Source organism: Ambystoma mexicanum, chromosome 10 (assembly GCF_040938575.1).
Source record: "Ambystoma mexicanum isolate Mex_15411 chromosome 10, UKY_AmexF1_1, whole genome shotgun sequence".
NCBI classification, from domain to species: Eukaryota; Metazoa; Chordata; class Amphibia; order Caudata; family Ambystomatidae; genus Ambystoma; species Ambystoma mexicanum.
Genome location: NC_090932.1, coordinates 1,093,186,745 through 1,093,207,072, shown reverse-complemented (window position 1 = coordinate 1,093,207,072; position 20,328 = coordinate 1,093,186,745). Strand labels below are relative to the sequence as shown.

The following is a 20,328-nucleotide window of genomic DNA, read 5'->3' as shown; positions in this document are numbered from 1 at the left end:
CTAGCTATTGACTGAAATCTCTCCGCAGTGGGCGTCATTTCCCTGGACGGACAAACATGCTGAGAATGAGAAAGTGTGTTGCTATCAGATTTACCAACTGCACATAAAACCTCTGGGTTGTGCACCCCTGGGATCTCTGCTACACCGCTCAGCAATGTTGGTCTGTCTGCGGTTTTTCACTCCAGTACTGGTGGGAAAAAGTGGACACTCGGCTGTGGAGTTCAACGTTAGGACTCGTCTGCACTCACGCTCAGAGTTAGAGTTACAACCTCCTGTGGGAATAAGGAATTGTGCATGCTAGGGAGAGGGGTACTGTGCGCTGAGGCTGAACGGATTTTGGAAGAAGCGATGCGTTTTCTTTAAAAAAAGCCGAACTCTTCCAAAGTAGATCCATGGGATGCATTTTCGGCCTCAGCATTCTTTGCCAAAAGTAAGATATGTTCCTGAGCTGCTAGTTGGTTTCGGCTTATAGGTGGTATAAGCGAAACTATTGCATTGGAGTACGGGTAGGAGAGAGGGAGACCCGATGCGAGGAGTGACACCAGGGGCGTTGCTAGGGGGGGGCTAAAGGGGCTATAGCCCCTGATCTTTTGGTTGTAGCCCCGGATAGAATCTCAGGAGCTACAGCCAAAAGACTAGCTAGCCCACAGTCCCAACAGTTCTGACATCAACTTAGCCCCGGGTCTTTTCCAGCCCTAGCAACTCCCCTGAGTGACACACAGCTTGTTTACTCACCCACTGACCTCCCAATGACCATTCCAACCCACTACCCGCTCCTCCCCACCCACTATACACCCTTGCAGGATCTCTCTGATCCAGCACTATCACACAGTAACATCAACAATTGTGCTGTATAGGACCTGACAGTGTTACTTTTAAGCAGCCTTCCCGAGTTAATGGCTTAATACCAGCTGTAAATAAGCTCCTGCTTTAATAAAAATGTCTTAACCAAGTTGCTTTCAGCCACTTGATTTATAAACAATACACGTGTCCTTCCATCTGTACCATGCACAGCCGCCCTGTTAAAAACGCTACCCATAGGGAAAAAAAACAATTAGAAAATAACGAAGTAGAAATGACCGAGGTTTTTTGTTCACATTTTTTAAATGTTTGCACATTTTTTTAATAAAAAATATATGGGTGATGGGGTAAAGGTATATCTTGAGGTAGGGGGAAGTGGGTGGAGGGAGCGGGGATCACCTTGCACATTATTTTAAAAAAGTGCAAATAAACAAAAGTAATTTTTTAGTTTTTCGAACCAAAAAATGAGTTCATTTCTACTTAGTAATTTTTTTCCAGTTATTTCACAGAAATCCGTTAAAAACAAGCATTGACAAAGCCAACAGTTTTGGCTTGTTTATAGCTGTTAGATGGGCTGTTTGCCAGGCACTATCATCATATGTCCAGGTACTTACACCATTTTCCAACTAATGCCTTTCTATGGCCACCTCTGTAAGTAAGGTTTGTTGTTTGGACTGTCGAGCTTGCCCACCACACAACACATGCAAGTGGCAAAGTATAACGACCACTAGAAGTAATTGTAATCGTCCTCTGGCCTGCAACAACATTGCAAGAATTGGCCATAGTGCCTTTTTAACTTGCAGTTTTCAAACGTTATTTGTGAAGGTAGATGGTGACCTGAAAGGAGGGTATGGAAAACAGATCCCACTGCATGACGTCAACCTGGCGTCCACCCAGAGAGAAAATGTTTTCACGCTGATTAAGAACTGCCTCAGTTGAATGGTTTTACTAAGCTTGGACTTCAGAGAAACTGTCCTAACAGCTTCATTTTGTGTTTTTAAAGAAAAATGCCCTGATGAAACAAAAGCACATTTTCTCTGCTGAAAATGATTGGGTGGGTGAGGGGGCAGAAACCAGTCCTGTGGCCCCTGCCAACGATTGTTTACTTTCTCACTTTCAGCTAAAAAGTTCTGCAACCCACATTTGAATGTGTATGCTGCGTTTTGGGCGAGGGCGTTTGTACTGTATTCATAATCGGTCCACTTTCGTATTGCATGGAGCTCATTAATTCAACACGTGCAGCAAGAAAATAGATGAGTTTTGTTAACAATTCAGTAAAACTCAAAAGTGCAAATTAAGTGGCTGAAACCAGAAAAAAACCAAAGGAAGCTACAATGCTTAGCAGCAGAGGCGTTGCCAAGGGGTGTGGGGAGGGCTACGGGGTTATTTCCCCGGGTCTTTTGGTTGTAGCCCCGGATAGAAGCTCAGTGGCTACAACCAAAAGGCTAGCTAGCCCCGAGTCCCGACACTAGCATAGCCCCAGATCTTTTCCAGACCTAGCAATACCCCTGCTTAGCTGCACTTACACATTTCTGTTAGGCATTCCCATAGTTATTAATAATGTCTTCGTTGATTAAGTCGCCTCAATAAACTGATTTCTCTCAATTTACTTTGTAGATCATGTTTGAAACCTTTAACGTTCCTGCAATGTACGTCGCCATCCAAGCTGTGCTGTCCCTCTATGCTTCTGGCCGTACAACAGGTAAGTTGCAGACATCTGAACTATGCTCATCAGTTTATCCCTGTGCCTTTAAGACAATGGATTGTTCCTTGATAACAAAAGAGAAGATGGACTCATCGTATGCCCCAAAACATGTCACACGCTCATGGTCAACAGACTAATAGTAACAGCCCTCTATCACCTTGCTAAAGTATACTTTTTGCATTGTCTTCTCCAGGTATCGTGCTGGACTCCGGCGATGGCGTTACTCACAACGTGCCCATCTACGAGGGATATGCCCTCCCGCATGCCATCATGCGTCTTGACCTTGCAGGTCGTGACCTCACAGATTACCTGATGAAGATCCTCACAGAGAGGGGCTACTCCTTTGTCACTACAGGTACGACAACATGAGATTACTGGGTAGGGCACAGACTCGCCCGACCTCCACCATTTCATTGTTCATGCTTGACCCAAATGCATCCATCATATTTCTTTCCCCGGCCTTCCACACGCATTCCCTGGCTGAATTACATGGATCCTAGAATCATAGGTGGGGCTCATCCTGTACCCATCATTCAGTAACCACTCTTCTATCAGTGAGCCTTCACAATGACTGCAGCAGCCCAGAGCTGGACTTCAGGACTGTTGCAGAACCCAAGCTAATGCTATTCTTTGCCAACTGGGCATGACTACGTCACCAGGGCCATCTTCCTCAAAGGACTAGGAATAGGCCATACTCTGACTCGTCACAGAATGCCACTGCTGCTTTCCCCTGCCCAAACAATACATCTCGAAACCCTGCAGGCATATATTTTCGGTCAATCAGCATGGTCTCTGGTGGCCTTGTTTGCATCGAGTCTACATATTTTACATACATCTTTTTGTTTCGGTTTGTAAATAAATTGCTGTCTATAAATAAAAAAAAAACCTTTCTCAGTATATACACAACATTTTAGTCCATGAGTAACTCACCCTCGTTCTATCAATACATCAACGTGAGTGTGGAGGGAGACTTTGGCCCCTTTGCATACAATCAAAGAGCATGTTGTGAGCTTGACCAATATAGTCTAGCGGTCGTCGCACTATAGTTAAGGTGTGTAACTAGTTCCATAAGAAACCCGTAAATTGAATTGCTAATAACTTTTGACTTGCAGGATGATTTGGCCAATATTTATGCAAACAAAAATTAATTCAAGGTCCCCCCCATCCCCGCCCACTGGACATTTTGGGAAAGATCTGTTAAAAAATGAAAAAGTTATTAGGAAAGCAAAAAATACTGAGAGATCACCTCAGTTATACTATGGGTTAGCCAAAAACAAAAAGTGCAAAAGAATACAGTTGGAGGAATAAAAAGGATGACATGCCATCAGGCAGAGGTGGGGAGGGGGAAAGAGGACACCATGTGAAATTGGGGAGTTGAGGGTGGTCAGGAGACAGAGGTACAGTTGGAACGTTTTCACATAAACTGGGTTATACCCAGGGATAACCGCGGTTTTAACCACGGCTATAACAGAAGACGCTAGCTGGAATGAACATGTGTTACATGAAACAAAGAGTGATAGGGTATAATGGGAGTGGGTTAGGGAGGTCAAAAAAGCACCTGAGGGATCTGGGGGGACCATGGGAAGAGGAGTGGGGCACTTGATGAGTGCCTGTGATGGTGGGAAAGAGCTTTGGATTTTTCAAACGTTTTCGTATAACCACATGCAGGTTATGGGTAGTTCAATGGCATAACCCAGTACATCAGAAAATAGTTAGAAAACTTATTTTTAAAAAGGACATTTTTCAGGTACTGCAGGAATGGACAAATCATTTTTTAAATAAATGGCAGAAGGTCTTGGCTAGTGGGCCCTAAAGTAATCTGTTGGTGGAACATGAACAGTGGCACTGCCAAAGGCCCTGGCTAGTGACTATGAATAAAATATGGTATAGCAAAACTTTTGAAAATCAGTGGAAAAAAACTTTAGTTAAGGGACAGTTAAGGTGATCAGATTTAACGCAACAAAACCGTTAAAATTCAGCACAGGTGGGAAGTGATGATCATCTTAACTCGGCATCCCCTTGTTGCAAAAATCATGAACACGTACATGACCGATGGGATTCACAATGACAAATAAGAGGCCGGCAAGATAGCTCAGTGGGTTGAGTGTTTGGTGCTGCAATTTGTGTGTGAACACATCATTAGATTCTAGAGTTAATCAAGGGGGACACGCTGAGTTAAGATGATCATCATTTCCCACATCCATTGAATTTCAAGGGTTTTGTTGCATTAAATCTGATCACCTTCACTGTCTCTTAACTAAAGTTTTTTCAGTGAATATATATTGTGAAGGCATCATGAAGAAGGACACGGACAACAGATTCAGAATTCAAAATAAACACTTTTATTAACTTAAATGTCAGGATGGGAAAAGGCTTAACTTGCCCTGTGATAAGGTGGGATTTATCTACCTAAAGAAAACTAAGGAAAGTCTGAGTCAAAAAGTTCAACTGAAGAATCTCTCTTTGTCCAAAAACCTATTCTTGCCCTCACAACTAAATCTGTACAATGTGTAGGGATGTCAGCAACCAAAAAGAATACTTGTGGTGAGTGAGCAGAGCTTCTGCTTTGATTGTTTTATAATCAATGTGTCTTAAAGACAATCTTCTTTGATTGAGTATAAGTAAGTGGGGTGCAAACCCACTAAGAAGTACCTCTCTGTCGGGCCCACAATATAACTGAACAGAAAAGACCAACGCTATCTAGCCTTCGGTGTGGGCTGCACTCCCTAACATCCACTATGTGGTTTAGTAGAAAACATAGTACAGTTGTATTGCCGTATCTCCTATAAAGGCTTATTGAAGTTTAAAGAAAATAATGTTCTGAAGACTCTTGATCGCCAGAAGATGGCTTTGGTTTATTAATTATAAAGTGAGTGCAGATGTATCAATCGCTGATGCTTTTCATACGATCCTAAGTCCTTCTTCAAGGCATAATGCAGTTATCTGATCATTTATAACAGAAGTCAATACGTCAAATCAAAGTTCATAAGATCACACGAGTGTCATCGATTTGTCACAGTGCTATCCCCCAATCCCATACACCGGAAAGCAGGTTAGTTGGATAACCATAGAAAGAAACAAGTAAATCAAATTAAACAACAATTCAAGTAAATAAATCACAAATGAAAGTGATCATAGAATATCAAAAACATGGTAATCCCCAGAAACCATGGTAAAATTCAATAATCCATGAATTTCAATATTGCATTCAATTAGTAAGAGCGTCATTGTGTTATGTTCATTGGGCCACAACACACAAACAAATAACGCCAGAAAAACAACATGTAAAGAAAACACATGAGAGAAAACATTAATTTAGAAACAATTGTCCAATGATACAGTGCATGTAATTATATTACTTTTAAGTTCAACTGGTGCGTGCATGCAGACACTTAGCGTGCATGATAAAGCCTGTGCAGATGCTCAGGACGCGGGGTTCCCTTCCCCAAGATTTCAGTAACACAGTTTAAAAAGCAAGGTATCCTTATTAAAATCTCAAAATTTAAGTTGCAACATCTTTTGTTTGTAGGGTTTTTAAAGTCACATTCAATTTAGAACTTAACCTGCTGTGGCTTGTTTGTTCTTTAGAGTTGTATTAATTTAATTATTTAATATACCATATGTTGTTTAAATTCGATGTTCTGTTCTCTGTTTGCCTTCAAAATGTCTGATTTCTGATTAGTAACAAAGTTTTGATTCAGTTCGGCATTCAATATTCATTAGTATTGCTTATTATTCCTTTGCGCTTTATCTTTTGTTCAATAAGTGTTTATTTCCCTTTAATTGGGTGGCCTAGTGTTTGGAGACCTTTGAAAATGTTTCTTGCTACACGCAACCACTCTGACACAAAGTATCCTTAGCTCCCCCCCCTGCTCTTCGGCTCTTTGGTAATTGACAAGGAAGGATTGGAGACTTTTGAAAACATGCCTATTCAAGGCATGCGACCACTCCGAAGCAAAGTATTCAACGTACTGCAAAGTTCACACACTTGCACACCAGGTTTCCCATTCATTAGGCGTCACACTAGGGCTAGTATTACAGACACAACCTGTTGACATCCCTTTACAACATTTTGAAAACAAGTTATGCAATACTATGCACTAACCACCAGATGTCGGCCTATACAAAGCAAGTGATTCTAAGCAGATCCACATGCCAAAGAAAAATATATATTCAGTGAAAAACCTTAGTTAAGAGAGACTTAAGGTGACCAGATTTAAAGCAGCAAAACCCTTGAAATCCAGAACTCGCATTTGATGCAAGTCCACCATTCCTTTGCACCCCCTGTTGGGCAGCATATGACCACAATGATGGCATCACAGAATTTCAAAGGTTTTGTTATACTATAGTTTCTTTGGATTCCACTAGCCATGGCCTTTGGTCTTGGCCATTGTACTTGTTACATCAATACGTTTCTTTGGGGCCCACTAGCGATGGCCTTCCACCTTGGCCACTGTACTTGTTGCACCAATACGTTTCTTTGGGGCCCACTAGCCACAGCCTTTGGCCATGGCCACTGTATACGTTGCACCAATAAGTGTCATGGCCAGTGGTACAACGACCCATCACCCCCTGCCTAGTAGATGTGATCACTGTAGGTGTAAAATGTCCTTTTCTTTTCACTCTCTCCCGATTGCCATGATATTCTTCCGATAATGGCAATGGACTACATATACAGCGTCAATGAACTACCCATGCCCACGGTATTCCCCCGATAATGCGAAAAAGGTTGAAAAATCCCAAAAATTTCCCTGCCCTCACAGGCACTCACCAAGTGCCCCGCCTCTTTCCATGGTCACCCCACTCCACTCAGCTGCTTTTTCCTGCCTGGCCCTCTCCCATTACCCCCTTTCACTGTTTGGTTCGTGTGATGCATTTTCTTTGTCAAGCACGTCTTCCGTTATGGCCACTGGAACCTCGCAAGATTCCACTGGCATTACCCTAATAAGCCAAAAAAGTTTTAACTCTAACTGGCTCCCTAGCCTACCTACCCCCAACTCTCCAATGTCATGGTCTCCTCTTTCCCTCTCCCCACCTCTAGCCTGATGCAATTTCATCCCTTTTCCTTCTCCAAATAGCTTTTTGAGCACTTTTTTTTTTCGCATTCCCCAGGTATTACTGCGATAATCGCTTGAGTTGAGCAAACAAAAATGGCTGCTTTTCATTGCTAAAAAGCCTCTCTGCTGCAAAGCACCATGGGAGACATGGCTATTGTTTTGGAAGCAATGCCCCCTTCCCCGTCAAATATTTAATAACCCCAAACCTGTCCCGGAAACCAAGTCAACGCTTCATGCCCAAGTTGTTTCTTATTTGGTCCAAATCCACCCATTAGTTTTTGTGCTTTGGCTGTACCAAATGTTGACTTTTTCTCTATGGGAAAAATAAATGGGAGGAGCCGAAAACAGCATCTTTTTGCTTTCTGAATAACTTAATAAGCTTTTAATATTTTAACAAATCTTTCCCAACATTTTCACTCTGGGTATTGGGGGGGGGCGTGACAAACATTTTGTTTGAAAAAAATCTGCCATATCTGTCCTGCAAGTCAAAACTTAGCAATAGAAGTTTTGGATTTCCTATGACTCATGGTTATCACATATGTGAAACTCGGGACTGGCTTAATTCGGCGCGTTCCCGTTGACCTCCCCCTAACACTATATCTCCCATAATGCCATTTTGTATGGCATTGTACATTCCTTCTCTTATCATATATATATGCTCTTGGTCTTTGCAATGGTAACGTGCCGAGTTAAGCTGGTCCTGAGTTTCCCAATTCCCTGAATATCAAAGGTTTTGTTGCATTAAGTTTACTCACCTTAACTTGACTTCAACTAAAGTTTTTTCCTTGAATTTCAAGAGTTTTGTTATAGTTCTTTTTCATGCCCTCTGTATAATTTCCAGTACCACTGGCCATCAGCTGTGGCCACTATATATTTTCCAGTGCCACTGTCCATGTCCCATGGCCATGGCCATGGCCAGTGGCCACATCCGTGCCCACTCTATATTTTTCAGCGCCACTGGCCATGGACTTCGGCCATGCCCACTGTATATTTTTCAGTGCCACAGACCACACGCCCATGGCAACAGCCTTTGGTCCATGCCCACTGTATAATTTTCAGCATCACTGTCCATGGCCAGTGGCCACGGCCTTCGGCCATTCCCACTGTATATTTCCGTGCCAGTAGCCATGGCCTTTGGACGTGCCCACTGTACATTTTTGGGCACCACTGGCCTTCGTCAAGGTCAGTGGCCACAGCCTTTGGTCGTGACGATTGTATATTACAAAACACTAACTGGCTACTAACCATGGCCTTGGGCCGTACCCACTGTATTTTCTAAATCACTCCCTGCTTACTAGACATTGGCAGTGGCCACGGCCTTCAGCGGTGCCCACTCTCTATTTATTTTACCATTACGACCTTCGGCCATGCCGACTCTATTTCTTTTAACACTAACAGGCCACTTTATATTTTACAACACTACCAGGCCTTCAGCCGTTTAAAACGCTACCAAGCCACTGCCCATGGCAAGTGATTTTTCACCCCCGACATCACTGCAGTTCTAAAAATATATACTTTTTTCAAAAGCACTTTTTTTCTGTAGCTGCAGTTACATTGTAATGAACTACAAATACTCATGGTTATTTGTAGTCATTATATTGGTGGTTATCGGAAAAAAATGGCGAGAATGAAAATGCTTTACTGCCCTCCCAGACGCCCACCAAGTGCCCCCTCATGTGTGCCTGCTCCCCCCACTCCCCTGCAAAATGTCGGCCAAATCCGTTGCACGTAAAAAGTTAATAGCGGTTCATTTTTTTGGTTTCCTATGCAACTCTGACTCACCTTAACTATAGGGCGGTGACCCACCACCCTATAATGTATACATAAGCACATTTTTCTTTGAGCATGTAAAGCACACTGGACTTGGTGCTCGTTTCATTTGTCACTCACAGCACGCACACTAGCAGTCAAATATCTGCTAACTATGAGCCAGATATACTACCTTAGAGAGCTTTACCTTTGGGGTGTGGGGCTTGAGGTGCTCTGAACGGAGAACAGCATCTCGTCCCCGAAATGCGTTCATAGCTTTTCAACAACTGCGGGACACTGGTTCCCACGCACATTGCTCTTAAGGCACACAACCTCGGATGCTCAGTCAGTGAGTGGCAGAGGCTGCCCTGGCAGCACCCGCAGATTTTTGTAGACTACCGGGCCGCCGCCCTGCCCAGCCACAGCCCACTTAAAGCCCTGCTGTCCTCTGTAAGTCACTGCAGCATCAGTGTATGCGACAGATCCTACAGTGACACCTGTGCTGAGAGGCAGAGAGGCAGGGTCCTTCCTAGGCCTCAGAAAATCCGGTTCTTTGACTGATCCAATGATGTTGCTGGTTTGCTTGCCTGCTCCTTCACTGTTGTCCACCGCACTGTGTCATATGTATTGTTACACTACAAGACTCAAAAGCAAACGAGCTCCTCAGTCTCATATTTGCTAATTAATTCTAAGTAGATGCCCCAAACAGATCACACGGTTTTGTTGCTTATGTGCTATTGAGGGCTAGGCGATACAGCTGAATTTTGTTCTGCAGAAAACATGGTGTATTCTGGGCAAAATCCGCTGCTTCGCCATTTTGCTTATGCAGCAAAATTGTAATTTTTTTTAAATGCCTGACATTTTGTTGTTTGGATGGTTTTTGCTTCAGGCGTGCAAATATTTTGGCAAACAGGGGGCTGGGAAACATTTCTGCCCTAAATTGGCCAACATATTCATGTGCCCAAAGGAAAACGGCACAAAAGCAAAGCAATGAGGATAAATTCTGCTCCTCCAACAAGGGCTTATTTCACCCATTTTGCTTCCGCAGCAATTTTTCAACCAGCCAGGCCTGTTTGCTTCAGGTGCCTTCCTCTCACACTGCGCTTCTCTATTGGGATTTTGTCATGTTTATTTTCACTCATTATATCCAACCTCACTAGGTGGCTGTTTTTAAAAGCACTGCCCCCTAAGTGCTAAGAAGGCTGTATTTAAACATAGTCGGCATCCTTCAGAACTGTTTTTATCTTAATTAACAATTGATAGACGCCCATCATCAATGATTGGTCAACACTATAAGAAACTTGGAAAGGGACGGCACCTGCCAGACCACAGTTTGGGCAACTATCTGTGGGGGAAAAAACATCCTTTAGAAATCTTTATTCATTGATTTATAGTAGATTTATACGGTGCATTGTTTGAAGGCAGCCATATTACTGACTCACAATCACTGTCCATGCTATGTCGAAGCTTGCTGAGCAATACAGTAAAGAATGATGCTGGAGGAAATTCAGAAAGCAACCATGCCTTAATTAGCATGCAGGTAGACTAATGCGCTCACTCAGATGACCTGCTAAATTGACTGCTAATTTTGGTACTGACTGGAGAATGCCTTCTTTCCCTGACAGCGGAGCGAGAAATTGTGCGTGATATTAAGGAAAAGCTGTGCTACGTGGCCCTGGACTTTGAAAACGAAATGACGACGGCCGCCTCATCGTCCACCCTAGAGAAGAGCTATGAGCTCCCTGATGGGCAAGTGATCACTATTGGCAATGAGCGCTTCCGCTGCCCCGAGACAGTCTTCCAGCCCTCTTTCATCGGTGAGTTCTAAGGATGTGCAATACTGCCTCCTGAGGGGCCATGGTGTGGGAGAACAAACTTTCAGAACTCCTCTAACCTATCATAGAAACCACAGCCAGTTATTTTTCAGAAGATTTACACTACCTTTCAAATGTATACCCACCATAACTTTGATGGTGTTTGGTACACATGCCCCAAATCTCCAATCACAATGTCAGCCTGCACCACACTGATGAGCCCCAAAGAGGGTGAAATGTGTATTTCATTGTCTGCAAACTTGAGAACTGCCTATTCTGGGTGGATAAAGCTATGCATAAAATAGCACTGTCCTTTAAAACAAAGACACTTTTCTCAAAAGGAGAAAATTGGATGCTTTTCAGATAATTTGCATACCCACAATGCACTGCTGAGAGGGTCTGAACTGGGGGTGAGCTTCCCGGGGTGGAATCATGTGACATGTGTGCTTGTTGGATGAAATTGACATTTCTACTGTTGGATGCCAGGTAGAAAGGTTTTTCCCTGACAGTAGAAAGGTTTTTCCATAATTTGTTTAGAACCACAATAACTTTGGTTATATATAGACACCTATGCAAAACATGGGCTAGTAGAGTTATGATTGGAAGATAGTTTGGAGTGTCTCTTGGTTGAGTTTTCAGAACTACAGTCAAATAGTGCAAATGTTTAATGACCATAAAAGGTTATGTTATGTTGATTTATGCTGCGCACCGCTACCACCCAGGCGCTCACATGGCTCTGCAAGAAAGAGGAAGGGGTTGGTCAGTGAGGGTAGAGTGATAGGAAGAACCAGGAGAAACTGGTTTTGTGTGTGTTGGCTTGCAGATGGTTGATTGCAATCACTAGCTTGATGTATCCGTACGGTTAAGGCCCAATGCCTGAGTTGTTTTCTATGTGAAGGTTTGTTATGTTGTGGGGGGGAGGGTCTCTGTGTTTTATGTGTAGATAGACTGGTATCTAAAGGTTGTGGTTGTGCACACTGGCTTGTTGTATCCCTTTGGGTAAGGTCCAGAGTCATGGGTTGTTTTGTTCTATGCAAGTCTTACTTACATCGGGTGTGTGTTCGTGTATAATTTGGCTAGCCTACCGGGCGTGTGTAGTACTTAGATGGTTTGTTGGAGGGGAGTGGCGTGGTTATTATGTTGGCTACTCTCTAAGTTCTTCTAGGTGGCTATTCTACACAATTCTATCTTATGTGATGCATGACTAATCTTCACAATCCTATCTAATGATACTCACGGTTAATTTTAAATTTTGCAATCTATCTAAGTGTGACTCGTGGCTAACCTTCACAAATGTATCTAAGTGTGATGCGTGGCTAGTCCTTGCAATTGCAAAATGTAGAATATTGCTACCGAACCCAATTAAGCCAAATACAGAATATGGCTACCTTACACAATTAGGCTAAATGCAAAATATGGCTACCTTACACAATTAGGATAAATGTGAGGTATGGCTGACTAACACAAATGGGCTAGCAAGGTAAGGCTACCTTACACAATTAGGCTAAATGCGAGATATGGCTGACTAACACAAATGGGCTAAAAGCAAGGTAAGGCTACCTTACACAATTAGGCTTAGTGCGAGATATGGCTGACTAACACAAATGGGCTAAAAGCAAGGTAAGGCTACCTTACACAATTAGGCTTAGTGCGAGATATGGCTGACTAACACAGATGGACTAAAAGCAAGGGCTACCGTACACAATTATGAAAAGGAGTGCAGGAGCCCCTCTACGTACACAATTATGAAAAGGAGTGCAGGAGCCCCTCTACCGAGAGCAAACATGGGTCAAATACCCTGTTCTATGGAATTTCTTCCACTCAGGAAAATAGCAATCTCTAATGGACCACAAACCAAAGAAACTTTGGCACCAAAAGCTAATGGCCGAACATAGAAAGGGAGACAAAAAGAATATATGTCTTATCGCTAGTCTCTAACTAGATGACTAAACTAAAGAGGGGACCTACTCATAGTTTATAGAGGACACAGCATATCACTGAAAAATGGTAAGTACAGTTATGTAAAAGGCAGACATCCACGGTTGGCAGTGGATTTATTGCCCAACCAAAAACTGCGCACATTTATTTTGCTCTTTTTTTTTCTTGAATGTTACCATCAGAATGTGGATGGTGTGTTGGCGTCAGACAACATTGGTGGGGTCGTTGTGGAGGCATAGCTGGAGAATGCGGGGGGGGGGGGAATTCACCCACATTCTGTGCTAAAAATGTAAGGAAAAAAAGGCAACAAATTGTGAGCATTTTCTTCCCCCGAAAGATAGACATGCACCCTTGTGGATAACATTATGTAATCAAAACCTTTGTATTTAAAGGAAAACACGTTTATTGAAGAGACCTTGTGGTTAGCCTTCTGTGATAAAAAGAAAAACCTTTGAAATTCACTGCAAAAATCTTTAGCTAAAATGACATTATGGCTGCAATGCAAAACCTAATAACCACAGAAATGTGTCAGTTATGGTTAGTAAATCACCATAACTAGCCCCCTGCTAGTTCACAGATGACATACACACACCCAAGTTCTCACAGAACATGAGGGAAAAACACCCCCTCCTCACATGCTTTTGTTGAATGTTTTGTTTTCAGGGTCAACTCAAAAATAGGCCTAAAAGGCTTGTAAGCTTTATTTTCAAGATCCTTTTTCTCGGATCTATCAATTTCTGCCAATTTTCTATTTTATAGAGACGTGGTTAAGAACTCTCTTTAAAAAATGTCCTCTCTTTTCTCCACCTGACTTTTTTTTATTGGGGTGGGGACCCCATGATCTCTGCTTTTCACCTTGACTCCTCCTTTTCCCCACACGCCATAACCCTTTTTTCACTTATTTCATTTTTCATAATTGCATTTTTGTGACCATGACGTCTGTTATGGGGAGTGAGTATATCTTAACTACCCCACGATTTGGTTTGAGGGCAATGTTTCCAGTATGAGTCTCCTGCAAGAGGTGCTATTCATTACTAATATAGAAGTTTTTGGTTGGAACATCCATCTGCTTCATGAGATCACGGACGGTAGCCAGTTCGTGATACATGGATTTGCCTCATTTAAGCAACTCACAACCAAAGTCAACATATCTATAGCTGTGGAAACGTGAAAGACGGCCTTAATTAGCTTAAGACTAAGAAAAAGCATCGAGAATTTGGAGAAACCATTATGGGAACTTGGTTTCCAATGATATCTTGATGCTGTTTTCTTTTGTGCGAGATAAAGAACTTAAAAAAATTAAAATTACATTTCAACCAAATACTCCCTTTTGAAGGGAGAGGTGCATGTACTAATATCCCACTTTAGTGTAGTTGTAGGAAAGTAGTAGACCTCTCTAACAAATGTATCAACTGGTTGAGCAATGTTAATGAAAACAAGGTTCAAAGAGCAACTCTTGAAAGGGGATCCTGAAATGGAAATCAAAAAGTGGGTTTTGCTGCCCTTGTATGTTGCCAATGAACTATTAATAAGTTGAAGTATAATTGTGAGACACAATTTGTCATGTTGGCTTTTAATGTATTCTTTGTATTTTTGACATTGCTTTTATTATTTTTAATCTTCTTTTTAATGTATTGGAGGATGATAATGATTATTTAAAAGAAATATATCAACTCTCCAGTTATGAGTAAATTACACTCCCAAAGGAAACGATGATTTGGAGAGGATTGAAACGGATTCCTGACGAACAATCTGCATTCATCTTTAAAATAAAACAAAATACATAGCCCTCGGAATTTCTTTTGGAACGTTTGTTTTAAGAAACAGTTTTCTCCCCTTTGCTTGCTTAGAATTGTGAATAAAAGTGATATTATGAAGCACACACATTTTTGCTGGTGCTACAGATGTGCCTGGGTGGAATTTGTTTGCACCAGTGTGCACAATGAACTTCTATAACTGTAATCAATTAAAAAAGTAAACTGGCAGAATTGCAAAGTACACATTATTGGGTAGAAATCATTCTTTCTTACTTTCAATTCCCAGGCATGGAGTCTGCCGGCATTCACGAAACCACTTACAACTCCATTATGAAATGTGATATTGACATAAGGAAGGATCTTTATGCCAACAACGTCCTGTCCGGAGGATCCACCATGTACCCAGGCATAGCCGACAGAATGCAGAAGGAAATCACTGCACTGGCCCCCAGCACCATGAAAATAAAGGTATGGAGGGCGGGGAGAAGGGAAATAGAAGATATTGTTCCCATCTAAGTTCATTCCTCTTGTGCTAGAAGTTATCTCCCACAACAACACTCCTGAAATAGGATATGCTTTAAAGAGTCACCCCTCACTGCTACAAGAGGCCTGCAAAACCATACTTTCTTCAGTGCGAGATACAACATATTACTTTCCATACTTCTTTCTAGACCATACTTTATGCACTCCAAGCACCCTCCTAAACTACCACTCCTGCTATAGGTTCTAATTCTGAGAAACTACCTACTACTCTTCACAATTCCTTCTAGACCACAAATTCCTAAGCAGAAGATAAATACTGGATCACAACTCCTGCACCATAAGAACCCTCAGGCATCTTCCTGAGCGCGAATCTACCTCTCAGACCACATTCAAGCATCCACAAGACCAGACCACATGCACTAAATATCAGTGGTTAGGAGGAGAAAGGGTATCCTCTGAAAATGTAGCCAAAAAAGGTAGTCACTGAAAGAGTCGTGGTGAAAATACCTCTGCAGTGAAAAAGATGCCAAGCAAAAAGTAATAAAAAAAATGTAGTTGAAAAGTAGCCAAAAATGTAGTTCTACTAGGGTAACACCTGGTGTTAAGAAGGGTCTAATGGGCTTGTGATTGCCTGGTTTAGGGTAAGGATAGGGGTTAGATTAAATAAGTTGGGGTGCGGTTAGTGTTAGGGTATGGTTTATTGCAAGGCTAGGGCTAATAGAGTAATTGTTTGGGTAAGTGTTAAAGAAAGGGCTAGGGAGGTTGGAGAGGGCTGGTGATGTTGGTGATGTTGGTGTAGGATAATAGTTAGGATAAACCTAGTGGTTAGGATAAAGTAAGCATTACGGTAAGTGGTAAGTGGTAGAGTTGCAGGTAGGGTAAGTCTAGGGCTAGTATTAGAGCAATGATTTAGATTAAGGCAAGGGCTATGTACTTTGTGGCGAGCTGGTAATGGGGTTGGAGATAAGTTCACTGTTACATTTCTATTTATTTTGTATCAGGTAACATACAAATAAAACGCTTTACCGCGCTGAAGGCTTAGTGTTCTGTAAGAGTTCGGGTTGGAATAAGAGTTGTAATGAGAGTTAGTTGGACGTTTGGGAATGGAGTTAGGGTGATTGTGGAGGTTTTGTTAGAGGTCTGGGCCATAGTTAGGGTTACAGCCTTGTACATTTGTGTATTTAAAAATAGCTTTTTGACAACCTTATTACTGGCAACATTTTCACTCATTGGATTGCTTTTATTGAATCACTACATTTTTGGAAACTACTTGTTGCTGACTTCATTTTCACATGACTACATTTTCCTGGGGACATGTTCACATAGAACCGGAGAAAGGCTTCAAGCCCATAGATTCACCTTTCCACTATATCAGTGTCCAGGACAGACTTGCGTCTTGATTGGACTGGATTGTAATCACATTTGCAACATTTCATTTGAAACCACAGAGCTGCCGTGGGAGTTGTGAACTTAGTGAGAGGAATGTATGTAGGTCACCTTAGGATCATTAGGCTGTGAAATGCACAGCCACCTGCCCCAAAACCCTGCTCTGTTCACCCTTCCTCCCCTTTCACTCCATCTGCTATCACTCTTCCTGACCCTCCTATACAACCTTTTCTCTCATGTGCACAGTCTGCTGATCTTCTCATCCACCTGCCTAACTTCTTTATTTCCGAATCCATCCCATATAATGACAATGATAATGATTTGTTATTTATATAGCACCTTAAGCCAGAGCGCTTTGCAGAGGACCTATTTACATAAATGTATCATCCCAACCGAAGTTGGTACTCATTAATCGACCTCGGAAGGATGAAAGGCTGAGTTTGGCTTGCCGGGATTTGAACCTGCAACCTGCAGATCACACATAGATCGCAGCGGCGAGCGCTCAACCTGCTGAGGTATTTTATCAGCAACGCTGCTTCACTGTGACCCAAGCCGCCAGCTTCCTGAAATCACTAACCCAAACCAATGCCCTTACCCCAACCAGTCCTGTCTGTGAAATGCAGGTACATGCACAAAAACACATATGTTCCCTAAAATAGTAATTCATAAACCACCGCCACAGCCCACTTTTATTTCCCTCAGTGGACCAACCTTGCCTCTTAAAGCCATGGCCCAAATTTCACGAACACATGGGATAGAGTCGATGCCATGCTCAACAAAGCCCACTCTACTCCCATCCTATACCCTACACCCCACAATGCTGTTTTGGAAATCAGGGTCTGCCTTCCTCCCCCACACCCTCCCTCCTTAAATCTCTCCCTCCTTCACAATCTCCTAGGACTGTGAAAAGGAATCTTTGAAGTAGAAGACCTCTACCTCTACTTTCTTTCCTCCTTTAGCCCCTTATCTGTCCTATGAGACTTCAACTCAAATCTGACTAGCAGTACCTATGCTCTGGCCCTCGGCTTACTGCTCGGAGTCCTATCAGCACACTCTTTGTTACACCTATTCCAGTGAGAAGCCACTTGACTTCGTCCATTTTTCCAACTCACTTGCCCACCAGCGTGTTAGCATTGATCCCTCAGCATCCGATCACTCCCTTTTCCACAGGACTATCTCCTGCCACCACAGCCCATCAGAAGAAGCAAATGAACATCGGAATAAAAGGATAGTACCTGCTAACAGTCAAATAAGCCTGTCCTTCCCACAACTATTGATTATTAACTTTCAGAGCCTTTGACTCCTTCTGGGAAGCATTGTCTACTGCCTATAATGCCTGGTAACCCAACTCCCAGTCCTGGATCACAAGAGCCATCAGCAAAATGAGAACCACATATAAGGCCTTAGATGCTCGCCTCAACCTCTTCTTCCCCTCCGTATCTGCAGTTGTAAGAATCTAGATTCTAGCAGTACCTCTTCTCTGCAACCATCACAAACGTACCAGCACACAACAGTCTCTCTTACCTTCCTCACCATTCACCTCCTACCCAGTGAGGAGACTGCTTTATCACCTTCTTTACTGGTAAAGGTACCTATGTGTTTTGTAACGTGCAAACACCAGTCCTCGATCCAGAACGTACCACTTTCTGCGCTACTCAGACTCCTCCCTTCTGGTTCCTTCTCTCTGCTTAGTTGTGTCTCAGCCACTTCGCCACACTCCTCTGCACACTGGCTACACCAGGACTCTCAGGCTGGCCCTCTCCAGGCTCCCCTTGTAGCTCTGAAATATCCTACACCATCCCATGGTGCTCTACCATGACATCAGGGCTACCCCAAGGCATCGCCCTTGCCCCCTCATGTTTTCCCTCTGCGCTACCTCCACATGTTTGGCTTTCATTACCAGCTATATGCTCAAAATGCTCAAATACTAATTGCATTCCCCTCCCTTTTTGCCTACCTCTAATTTTTCATGTGCAATTCTATATTCCCTATCCGCTGCTGGATGTCCAGCCACTGCCTCAAAAGCAACACAACTGAGAGCATACACTTTCACTCCTCGATGCACAAGCCACCATATTTTTTCCTCCCACCACTGCTTTCCTACCAACTCCCCCGAGCCTGCAATCACGGCATCCACTGACCGCAAACTCCAGCTCTGTACCTTTTGTCGCAGCAACTATTTACTGTCCACCCTCCCATTACCTTATCTACACCCCAACTACCCAATCAGTACTCAGGTGTGAAGAAAACCAACGACCAAAACAACATGCTCCTTGGTTGCCACCTCCAAAAGACCCTCCACATGTCCAATCACAATCTTCCCAATCCACAGCCACCTTCCTCTGCAGTAACCATGCTGGTTGGCTGAGTACATTGAAAATCTTACTCATTTCCTAAAAAGGATTGGATCCTTGCAAGGATTTTAGCACTTTCAGCCACAAAAAAACTGTGATGTACAGCACATGACAACATCAACCATTTCTTTCTTTTTCCATCTAGATAATTGCACCTCCAGAACGCAAATACTCGGTCTGGATCGGAGGGTCTATCCTGGCCTCCCTCTCCACCTTCCAGCAGATGTGGATCAGCAAACCAGAATATGATGAAGCTGGACCCTCCATAGTGCACAGGAAATGCTTCTAAGCACCACGCTTGCACTCCTCTCAAACCCCACCGCTTGGACCCATTCTCTTCTCTCTCTGTAACCTAATCAACATTAAAGCTGTCAAAATACCATACTGGGCATTCCCTGTTGTCTCTTACTAGTCAGTTGCACTGGTTGTTGCAGTAGGTCCACAACTCAACCAAGGGAGAGTTCAAGATAGTGGTGCCCAAGGGCGTTTTTAGGGAAATTTATTTTATTTATTTATTTTTGCATTTATATCAGCGCACAAAACCCTGAGTCATGAAGGCACTGGTTAGAGAAAAAGCATAGGACGATTGGTGAAGCACAAGGAACCCACACATTGGGAACACATAATTGGCGTGAAACATATGGGAGAAGATCGGCGTAAGTATACAAACTGGGAGAGCCTCACCTCATGTTATGGGGGGGCTGCATCAGGCATGCACACAAACATACTGGGCAGGATCATGGTGAGTAAACAGACTGGGAAAGCCCCCTCTCATGTCACGGGGGCTGCATCAGGCATGCACACAAACATAAGTCATATGTATTATACATGGATGAATACGTCATGTTAGAGCGAAATGTTTAGATTAGCCGAAAGATAGTCAAGAAGCAATCCCAATGCTCTAAATCAGCATACATGAGGGAGCTTGCCAAACATTGGGTAAGCAAAATCATTTGTTTTTTGTCCAAAATTTTAAAAGCTTAAAAAATTTGAATTGAATATCAATGGGACAGCCCTTGATCAAGTGCGATGTTACGATTACCTCGGGGTAAGATTTAATGACCAAGGTAATAGGACCTCACAGACGCTCAAATCCAGTGTAAAAAAATATGGGGGGTGGCAATATGGAGTTTTTTTCTGGCCCATGGCAGGGGTGCCATCTCACCAGCCCTTGCAATGTAGGCTGAAATATGCTTCCTTAAACGATTGCTTGGGATGGCAACAGGGTGTGCGGGTAGTTCTCTTTATCTAGAATTGGGTCCCAGGCCAATCCATAGTGATGTC

At 42.9% G+C, this 20,328-nt stretch overlaps 1 protein-coding gene across 2 annotated transcripts in view; it reads left to right on the top strand.

The window, feature by feature from the left end:
* The window catches only part of LOC138492009 (actin, gamma-enteric smooth muscle), a 28,100-nt gene extending 8,672 nt beyond the window's left edge, over window positions 1-19,428 (top strand). For both annotated transcript variants that reach the window (XM_069618920.1, XM_069618919.1), the window contains exons 5-9: window positions 2,419-2,503; window positions 2,700-2,861; window positions 10,938-11,129; window positions 15,108-15,289; window positions 19,190-19,428. In XM_069618920.1, the coding sequence (XP_069475021.1) occupies window positions 2,419-2,503; window positions 2,700-2,861; window positions 10,938-11,129; window positions 15,108-15,289; window positions 19,190-19,333 (765 nt within the window). In that variant the 3' untranslated portion in view covers window positions 19,334-19,428. The remainder of the gene's footprint in view (window positions 1-2,418; window positions 2,504-2,699; window positions 2,862-10,937; window positions 11,130-15,107; window positions 15,290-19,189) is intronic.
* Window positions 19,429-20,328: the final 900 nt, after the last annotated feature.